The sequence below is a fragment of the Empidonax traillii genome, unplaced genomic scaffold (genome assembly GCF_003031625.1).
Source record: "Empidonax traillii isolate 1590-97213 ecotype Southwest subspecies unplaced genomic scaffold, ASM303162v1 scaffold170:size2694500, whole genome shotgun sequence".
Lineage (NCBI taxonomy): Eukaryota > Metazoa > Chordata > Aves > Passeriformes > Tyrannidae > Empidonax > Empidonax traillii.
In genome coordinates, this window is record NW_020955363.1 from 1,898,808 (window position 1) to 1,909,192 (window position 10,385).

At 39.2% G+C, this 10,385-nt stretch overlaps 1 protein-coding gene and 1 long non-coding RNA gene across 3 annotated transcripts in view; one reads left to right on the forward strand and one right to left on the reverse strand.

Annotated features, from left to right (window-relative positions):
* The window catches only part of LOC114058394, a 350,005-nt gene that overhangs the window by 83,294 nt on the left and 256,326 nt on the right, over nucleotides 1-10,385 (reverse strand). The gene's annotated exons all lie outside the window — the stretch shown is intronic.
* Nucleotides 1-10,385, forward strand: part of SLC7A11 (solute carrier family 7 member 11) — a 90,639-nt gene that overhangs the window by 16,852 nt on the left and 63,402 nt on the right. The window contains exons 1-2 of one of the 2 annotated variants that reach the window (XM_027885715.1): nucleotides 8,756-8,816; nucleotides 9,600-9,697. The exons of the other annotated variant lie outside the window; for it this stretch is intronic. Of the exons in view, the coding sequence (XP_027741516.1) occupies nucleotides 9,677-9,697 (21 nt within the window). The 5' untranslated portion in view covers nucleotides 8,756-8,816; nucleotides 9,600-9,676. Of the gene's footprint in view, nucleotides 1-8,755; nucleotides 8,817-9,599; nucleotides 9,698-10,385 lie in introns of those variants that run through there. 2 annotated transcript variants of the gene reach the window in all.

The following is a 10,385-nucleotide window of genomic DNA, read 5'->3' on the forward strand; positions in this document are numbered from 1 at the left end:
TTTGAGGGCCATCTGTCTTACTGGTAAAAACTGAGGCAAAGTAGGTGTTAAGTACCTCAGCCTTCTCCTCATCTCTATTAACTATGTTTCCCTCTAAGTCCATCAAAGAATGGAGGTTTTCTTTGCCCCTCCTTCTGTTATTAATGTATTTATAGAAGGACTGTTTGTCTCTTACATTGTCAGACTTGGAGTAGGTTCATGCATCATCATTTTGCAGTATTTATCCAGATTAATTTTAGATGTCTTGATGAGCTAGATTTTACTGCCATACATGCCCAGGGTTATTTCAGTTATTTTTTTCTGTAACTATGGGCTGGCTGGGAACACTTTCATAAATAATTATGACTGTTATGGTCTAACAGTATGGACAAACTATATGCCAAGGGTTTTAGACCTTAAAATGAAACTATTATGATTTATAATTCAGAAGAAAGAAAAAAAACCTAGAAAAGGAACAAAATGGTCAGGTTTGGGCTTTTTATTCCACCATTACTTTTTCAGTATTATCTAAGCATAAGAGCTGAAGAGAATAACTGCCTGCATGAAATTATACTTTATGCTGAGCTCAAGCGAAATTTATTTTTATCTCCTTGGTGGAATCATACTGTCTTTATTTTGTCTAAATTTTTAAAACAGTGGTACTGATGAATTTTCGTTTTGTATGATTCCTTTCTTGTTGTAAGAAAGGAGATATGTAGCTGTCTGGAAACACCAAAAAAATAATTTAGCTCTTTACAGATCTCATCAAGTATGAGAACTTGGATTTTGCTGTGCATAAACACTTCAGTTAGATTGGTTGGAAGTAAGCATAGTAAACATACAGAAGTTGAATGAAGGGTAAAATATGGAAAATATAGCTGAAATGATCTATTTTGTGAGATGGTTTTGAGATAAGATGTCATGAATTAAGTAAGATGTTGTATTTTGTCATGCCAAGGTATTGTCTTAAATCAAACTGATTAATTCATGCTGACAGACTCTTCTTGCTACTTGATTTCTAGGTCCTAGACAGTATTAATAAATTCAGTGGCAATTTTAAGACCATACTTTATAAATGTAAGTGTGTCATCTATGGTTTCATGCACTGCTTCTTTGTCAGCTCAAAGGTAATTTTTAAAATTCACATGTGCATATAAATTTAAAAGAAATTTAGTTTTTCCATTTAAATGATGCAGTGGGAGTGATTAAAAAGCATCCTGGCAAGTGAGACATCATAAACAGAGGAAAAGCACTTTGGGAATGTGACCTTGAGAAGTCTGGGAATCTGGTCCACAAATCCTACTGCCACTAAATTTCTGATGGCAAGTAGTAAAACTCAGTGCAAATGTTGAAGTGTATTTGAAGTTATTTTTTTAAAATAAAGTAAGAGTAAAGCAGTGTATGACTGCACTGAGATAAACCTTCAGCTAGGTGATATTTGGAAGATAAACCTTACGAAGGGACAATATATGAATGGAAGCAGCCAAGCAGGCTGGGGGAGTGGCCATCAATTTATGCACACAACTGCATTTTCAGCATAATTAGCTGTCTAATTGAGCATTATAATTTAACTGACACATTTAAACATGTAATTTATTTGAATGCACACTGCTTGTAATCTATTTATAATGTTTGCTCTTCAGGATGGCATCAGACTTTAGAAGATGAAATTATCCTTCTGAAAAACAGAGAAAGAACCAAAAGGCATATGTTGAGGAGCCCCGAATGCAAAGAAATTTCTGTAATTTCAAATCAGAAGAGGAACATGGAAACAGAAAAGCCATGCAGAGAAAGTTAAGTACTGAGCATGAGTGTGAAGACATGACTTAATTTTAAATACAGTATAGAGATGTACTGCCCTTCATCTTATCAGGTTGTTATTGTGCAAATCTGACTGGTTCAGCTGGCAGCTGGGTAAGAAGGAGATTTTGGTCACTGAGAGGTTTTAAACCGCACATCTGTCTTGTCCTGAGGAAAGAAGCATCCTTTTCTCAACATGATGGATACTGCTGTATGGATATGGCTGGCTCTTTTCATACCTGAAAAGGAACAAGGGCATGTCATCCCTAGACTCTGTCAATGTATAGAGAGAGTAACTGGTCAATTACTTGCAGAGAAAGAAGCCTAAGTCCCTTCATTAATGGTTGTACACTCCCTGGTGAGACAAGATTTCATTCTCTGGGTGATAGACCTTTATTATAATCAGCATTATTAACTAATGCATAGTTGGTTTTCTTCCCAGATATTTTTTCTAATTTTTTATTTCTTTTTACTTTCAGGCTTTATTTTCTGAACAAAATAGTTGTAGTTTTCCTTTTAACCCAGTAAACTTTTGTAGTTACACCTCATTATGTACTTTATGGTGCTGAGTTTGAATCTGCTGCTTCAATTACAGAAACTGCCAACAGACATACGAAAATCCAGAACACAGAGGCTGAAGCATTCCTGCTTTTTTGCTTTGGAATTACTTCTGCATGCTCTAACAATTTCCCCTTAAAAAATGAAACACAGTAGTACCTACAGTTATGGAATGCAAGATAACTAATGCAAAATTATGCTGCCAAAATAGAGGAGAAAACTACTTTTTAAAACCTGAGGTTGGGACAGTTCCTGGCTTTTCTCCTCACCTTTCTCTCTGTGCTCTTCCCTCCCAACTCAGTGATTACCAGAAAGGAAAAAGAGGAATTAAATGCAAGGCCATGCAAGAGGAAATAAAAATGTATGAGTCTTCTACCCCAAGAGGAGTTCACTTATTAGGAGATCCTGAAATTGCTTATGCATGCCACGGAGAAGACAAGAGGAAAGGGAACTCTTCCAGGAAAACTTCATTTACCCTTAATGGGGAGATGAAGGTAGAGTAAGGAAGATGGACTGTGACTCAGAGCATCGTTTCTCATTTTCAGTTCTCTTACAGACAGTTGTCAGGGCATTGAATTTCTATTTTGTTGCCCAGTGTGTTCAGAATAGCTCTTGTCAGGAGAAGCAATATTAGAAATATGATGTGAAATACATTATAGAAAATAAAATTCTTTACTACTTAAACCTTTCAGTCCTTTCCACTGTGCTTCGTGGTGATATCCTCCATTCTGTGAAGATTAACAAGGCTAGCCATACGAAGAGGAAAGAGCTTTGAAAAGCTCTCTGCTCTGGTTATGGGATTTGTTGGAACTTTTGTGTTAGTGCCTCTTTTATTCTTCTTTGATGATAAAGCCTTTCCCACTAGGAAGGTGAGGACCAGTGGAAGGGGAGAATCAATGGAATTACTTCCTAGTTACCTGTAATAGAGTAATGACATTGCTCATTCTTACTGTGCTTAGAGAAAAACGAGAATTCCTGCCTTTGTTCTTCGAGTCAAGTCAACTCTGTGCTGGTGGGAAGGAGATGCGGCATCCCTCAGAATAGGTTAAGGAATGGCACCAATGCCAGAAGGCAACCTGGGAACTGTTATTGCCTCACCAACATTTCTGCTTGCCTGTGCACTACTGTGGACACACAAAACTGGCTCAATTGACTGGTCATGTCCTCCTCCGAAGTGTAAAACTGGCCCGAGGGGCAGGCAGGACAGGAAAGGCTCTGAATTGAGCTGCTTGGCTTGGTGTGTAGGCTTAGTTGAGCTGTGTAGGATAATGATAGGGATCTGGATCAAATAGTGGATTCTTTATTATTCACAAAGATTCACTGAGACTTGAGCATTCATTGCCCCCTGGAAAGGGGCGTGAAAGTATGTGGGAAAGGAAGAAGAAATTTGGAATGGCTCCTACTTTAGTTTAGGCTTTAGGGCGTGTGCTTTAAGTTGAAGAAAAGGTGAGAAAGATAAAAAACTAAAATAGAGAACTAATGGCAGGATATCCTTTATGTACCAGATTCATTGCTGCCATGTCTGAGGAGATGCCTTTAAATCTATGTTATCTTCAGGAAGCTGAATTGGGCTAATTTCCCTGGTTTCTCTGAAAGGGTTTTATAAATTGAAGTTGTTAATAAAAAGTATACTCAGATGATTAGCACGATCTCTCTGCTTAGCCTATTCTCCTCTTTAAGTAAATATTTTGTTATAAGAGCCTGCATAGGGTAACCTGAAGAGAAATTGATACAGGAGCAGCTCAAGTTTCCCCTGATTTAAATTTCTGTGGTACTTTGACCTATTCTCCAGTAAGTGTTCACATGATTTACAGTGCAGCATCTTTCTATACTCTCTCTCTTCAAGTCTTCTGTACACCACAGGACTACCTGTTACAGGGAGTTATTGTGCTACTTGGAAATGACCACAGTTAACTTCATGTGCTGTTTTGACTCAAGAGGAGTGGGATTCTTTTGTTCTGTTGAATCCCTCTCTGCCGCCATCCCTGTGAGGGGACAGTGAGGGCCTGGACCCCCTGGAAAAGTGTGAGCAATTCTGATTGTATCCATTTGTCTTAAGGCAAGGGAACTCAAAGTGTGTTCTTTTAGTCTTCTCAACTCTCCTTTTTTGCAGTACAAGCAAAGTGCTAACAAGAATAAAACTGAGGTCAGTGTCCATTTTGTTGTAAAAGAGCCGTTGGTAAGAGTAGAGGCATATGGTAGAAAAGCTTTCCATCTTAATCTTTGGACTAGATTAAATGTGTGAGGGATGGTAAAGTGCTGGAATTGGTGTGTTATGCTCAGAGGAGTTGAGCTGTTGGCTGTTTTTAAGCTTATATGTGAAGAATGGGTTAGAAATGTACTTAGAAATTCATGGCACTACTTATTCTTGTCCTGGAGACTGGACTTCTCAGACTCTGGGTAGACTGGACCACCTCACTGGAAAGGGGACTCCTCACCAGGGAGGGGAAAGAGGGCAATTTCTGACATGGTAGTTGTTTTGCACAACATTTTAAAGTCCAGAGTAGACAAGTCAGAAATGCCCCCATCAAGACTACTCACAGTGTGCATCTGCTGTACATTGTCTTCAAAATCTTCTTACTAAATGTCACAAAACATGGTAAAATTGCTATGCTTGAATAGACAGTGTCTGTGAAGAACAGATTGTGAACGTGGAAAACAGGAACTTTGCTTTCAAAGAAGAAACAGAGGCTGACCTCAGCACTAAGATGCTCCTCTCTATTGAAATGTGAGAATAATATATGGAGCTGCACTAGTACAAACTGCTGAAGCACCTTGGCAGCGCTCCAAGCAAGTGCTTTTTCTGATGGAGTTCTTAATACTTCAAGAAGACATAGTATGGGCATTTAGATGCCAATGAAATGATTCCCTGTAGGATCCATAGGCTGCATTTCAGTGCTAAATTATGATGGCAGTGTGAATGATTGACTGCCAATCATTGCTGTGCACACATGGGCTTTTGCTTATCTGCAGTTTAAATCCCTTCTTGCGGTAAACTTTGTCACTGCTTCAACCCTTAATTGAGATGCTTCTGTCCATCTTTATCGATGAAGATGTTGTGCCATTGCTCCTGATGCTAAAGAAGCCCTGACCTGATGCTTAAGAAGGAGCTTATTGACTGGAGCCTTACTTTATTGCATTCATGACCTACACAAGGGCCCAGCCAAGACTTGTTTGGTTTCCAGACATAAAAAAAATCTACATTACATGAATAAAAAAAGAAATCCATAGGTGCAACTATTGCTGCATATGGCAATTGTGAAAAGAATGAGAACTAAATGGGACCTAAAAGTCTCATTACAGTTATTCTTGGGTAAGAGTGTAGTTTTCTGTTTAGGGAAAATCAGATAACTTTGAATATATGCTCCATCTAATCTAAGTTGTATGCAACAGAAGCGGAATGATCTTGCTTAATATGATGGGAAAGACAGGTGACCTTGTGTTAAGGGTAGGTGTAAGGAACTGCACTTCAGATCCAAGGGATCTGAAAGATTTTCCCATTGAGTGCTCAGTGAAATAAAACTTCACTTAAATTCTTGAATTCTCTTCTCCAAAATTTTGCATGCATTATTTTCGTAGCAGAACTCAGTGGCTGAATCTGCCTGCCACACCTGTGAATTGGGATAAGGTAACCCTTTTAAAAAAAGAAAGGTTTGATTTTTAGTGACAAAAACATGACTCACAGAAAGTTCAGCACTTGGATAAACAGAAGAGTAATGCAAATGGATAGATGGTACTGTGTAAATTGTATGAAAAATACAATAAGAGTGAATAGGAATTGGTTAAAGAGCCATCTATGTAGCTGTTGTATGTTTTCTTCACACTATAAGCTTTTTATCTAATGTGAAGAATTCTCACATGAAAAACGCGGAAATGGGTTAGAAAACATGCTCAGTGCTAGTTCTGTCTCTATTTTTTTCAAAGACACTTTTTCTCTGAAGTGCCAATTAATTCTGTTCGCATGCCCAGCCTAGCCTGAATCAGCTCAAGTAAAATCCTGACTCCCTGAAGCTGCCAGCAATCTTGCCATCATGCCAGGTATCTAGCACATGCAGTTTTGATGGAAATTTACCCTGAGGTCTTGATTTCTTGAGTGTCATGAGGTATCTCAGTGTTTTCATCCAAAAGCTGAGGAACAATAACATAGGGACTCTGAAAGTTGTTGTCTTATTCTGCTGATGAGAAATGCAAACACAGAAAACTCAAGAATAATATTTATGTTCAGCATTGCTTAGGTTATGATTACATATACCCTGAATATGAAAAATGAGGTGGTACAAAACACACTCATGTTTTCACACATACAGGGCCTCGGTAAGAATTGGCTTTCTCTCATGAGGACTTTTCTCGCTTGGTACCAGGTACTAATGATTCCTGTCTGCTTAAAAAAGATCCATTAAACTGTCAAACCATCAGGGAAAATCATCATGTCTTTTGAAATAGAGCTTTAATAGTGAGAAAAATAGGAAGGATTTCTGAAATACCTTTTTTTTTTCTTCTCTATTCCAGCTGAAAATTGACTGGCAGCTATCAGCAAATTGAAAACAGGGAAACTTCCAAAAGTATTTGCCTTCTAGACTGTTATTGTTGTCTGCAGTCTTCTTGGTACCAGATTTCTATTTGCTTCTGGCATTTTATTGGAAGTTTTTACTGAAAATATAAGAAATAATATTTGAATTGCTTTTGGATTTCTTATAGGGGTTTTATCTTACTTTTTAAGCCTGTGAGCTGGATGTGTATTTCATTCCTTCTCAGTTTTTGTTTTGCTGCTAAATATCATCTTTGTATCCTGCAAGAAGTGGAATGCAAAATAATTAAGCGAGTAATTTGTAAGTCTGTGACTACAAAATAACACTCCCCCTAACATTCTCAGTAATTCCATTTGTAACTAAAGCCTTGACCTGTAGTAGAGATAATGACAAATTGTTTTAATCTTCTCCCAGTTCTGTCTGCATTATAACTTTAAAAACCCATCCCAGTCTGCTGAGATTTTTGTTACTTCATGACGATTTATTCTCACTTAATTCCCAATGACACCTTAGTTCTTAAATGCTTACAGATTATTTCGCCCCCCTAAAGCTAGTTAAACTCCTTCTGAACACTACAGAGGGATCAAAAATCCCCAGTCAAAACTTTTTGATGCTAGATTATCTACATGAAACAAATACTTTTAGGTTTTTTGCCATCCTTTGACATTTGAAACCAGACTACTGCCTTCCTACAGGGCTGCTTTCCGAGGCTCACAAACAACTCGGCATTATACAGAGAAGACTCAGATCAGTTTTCCAAACAACGTTTTTCATGCCACACCACCCACATAAAAGAGTTTGGGGCTTTCCTTGCCTCTTCAGTCTTGCTGTACTTCCTCTTTTATTCCCGTGTCTCCAGTCAGCGTGGCAATGTGTGGCCTGGAGGCTTGACTTGCGACTCCTTGGATTTGTTGGATGCAATAAGCTGATATACAAATGCCTGGAAGGATTGTCAAGGTATGCTCTCTGCACCTAGAAATTACGGTTTTTGTGGGCTTGAGAAGTGGGAACTCAAGTTCAGGCTTGAATTTTAGGTCCTTCCCTTTGCTGCGTTTCTTGTAGCTTTATCATAAAGGGGAATGCGCTGTGTGTGTGTGTGTTCTTTGCGTTTCCCAGGGGAGACATCAAATTTATAGCTTCTTTTGAAAGATAGAGCTGTGTCCAGGTATTGGCACAAGCTCTACTAGTGTGGTAAATGGGGGTGACCCTGTGTCAGGACCGTTGGGTCTGAGGAACACTGTAGTACCATTATTCCATATGATGCCCAAGCGGGAGCCCCCGGTGGTCCAGGGGAAAATTCACTGCACTGTCACTGCAGAGATCCGGGTTCGATTCCCGGTCGGGGCCCCTCCCCGGGCAGATGGAGCTCGTTAGCCCATAAGGCAATCCATCTACGTCCTGAGGACCTCGCTGCCACCGTCCAAGCGTGCTTGGCCCCGGCAGATGAACCTCAGGATTAAAGGGTGGGCTCAGTTCCGCGCACACTNCATAGGGACTCTGAAAGTTGTTGTCTTATTCTGCTGATGAGAAATGCAAACACAGAAAACTCAAGAATAATATTTATGTTCAGCATTGCTTAGGTTATGATTACATATACCCTGAATATGAAAAATGAGGTGGTACAAAACACACTCATGTTTTCACACATACAGGGCCTCGGTAAGAATTGGCTTTCTTTCATGAGGACTTTTCTCGCTTGGTACCAGGTACTAATGATTCCTGTCTGCTTAAAAAAGATCCATTAAACTGTCAAACCATCAGGGAAAATCATCATGTCTTTTGAAATAGAGCTTTAATAGTGAGAAAAATAGGAAGGATTTCTGAAATACCTTTTTTTTTTCTTCTCTATTCCAGCTGAAAATTGACTGGCAGCTATCAGCAAATTGAAAACAGGGAAACTTCCAAAAGTATTTGCCTTCTAGACTGTTATTGTTGTCTGCAGTCTTCTTGGTACCAGATTTCTATTTGCTTCTGGCATTTTATTGGAAGTTTTTACTGAAAATATAAGAAATAATATTTGAATTGCTTTTGGATTTCTTATAGGGGTTTTATCTTACTTTTTAAGCCTGTGAGCTGGATGTGTATTTCATTCCCTCTCAGTTTTTGTTTTGCTGCTAAATATCATCTTTGTATCCAGCAAGAAGTGGAATGCAAAATAATTAAGCGAGTAATTTGTAAGTCTGTGACTACAAAATAACACTCCCCCTAACATTCTCAGTAATTCCATTTGTAACTAAAGCCTTGACCTGTAGTAGAGATAATGACAAATTGTTTTAATCTTCTCCCAGTTCTGTCTGCATTATAACTTTAAAAACCCATCCCAGTCTGCTGAGATTTTTGTTACTTCATGACGATTTATTCTCACTTAATTCCCAATGACACCTTAGTTCTTAAATGCTTACAGATTATTTCGCCCCCCTAAAGCTAGTTAAACTCCTTCTGAACACTACAGAGGGAGCAAAAATCCCCAGTCAAAACTTTTTGATGCTAGATTATCTACATGAAACAAATACTTTTAGGTTTTTTGCCATCCTTTGACATTTGAAACCAGACTACTGCCTTCCTACAGGGCTGCTTTCCGAGGCTCACAAACAACTCGGCATTATACAGAGAAGACTCAGATCAGTTTTCCAAACAACGTTTTTCATGCCACACCACCCACATAAAAGAGTTTGGGGCTTTCCTTGCCTCTTCAGTCTTGCTGTACTTCCTCTTTTATTCCCGTGCCTCCAGTCAGCGTGGCAATGTGTGGCCTGGAGGCTTGACTTGCGACTCCTTGGATTTGTTGGATGCAATAAGCTGATATACAAATGCCTGGAAGGATTGTCAAGGTATGCTCTCTGCACCTAGAAATTATGGTTTTTGTGGGCTTGAGAAGTGGGAACTCAAGTTCAGGCTTGAATTTTAGGTCCTTCCCTTTGCTGCGTTTCTTGTAGCTTTACCATAAAGGGGAATGCGCTGTGTGTGTGTGTGTGTGTGTTCTTTGCGTTTCCCAGGGGAGACATCAAATTTATAGCTTCTTTTGAAAGATAGAGCTGTGTCCAGGTATTGGCACAAGCTCTACTAGTGTGGTAAATGGGGGTGACCCTGTGTCAGGACCGTTGGGTCTGAGGAACACTGTAGTACCATTATTCCATATGATGCCCAAGCACTGAGTAGCGAGGTGCAGCTGACAGAAAGGTTGTTCACACCGTGACAGGTGTTTTTCACCACAGCCCATCTATGATGGTAGGCAACCAGGCTGGGGAGATGAACCTTTCTGCTGGTGGTTTAGCTCTTTGCTAGGTATAGGTGTAGGAGGACTTGTACGAATTGAGGGGGGAAAAAAACAAAAAAGGAGAGAAATAATAAAAGGCTGTGCAGGATGCCAGCTGCTATTAGAGGCTGAAGGTTTATTTTCAGAGTATCATTTTCAGACACGTTGCTTCAAATAATTTCAGTCTAGAGAAAATTGCACCTTATACCTTTTTGTTCTGTCTTTAGAGGGAGTTTTTATGGAAGAATAGGGCTATTCTGGGT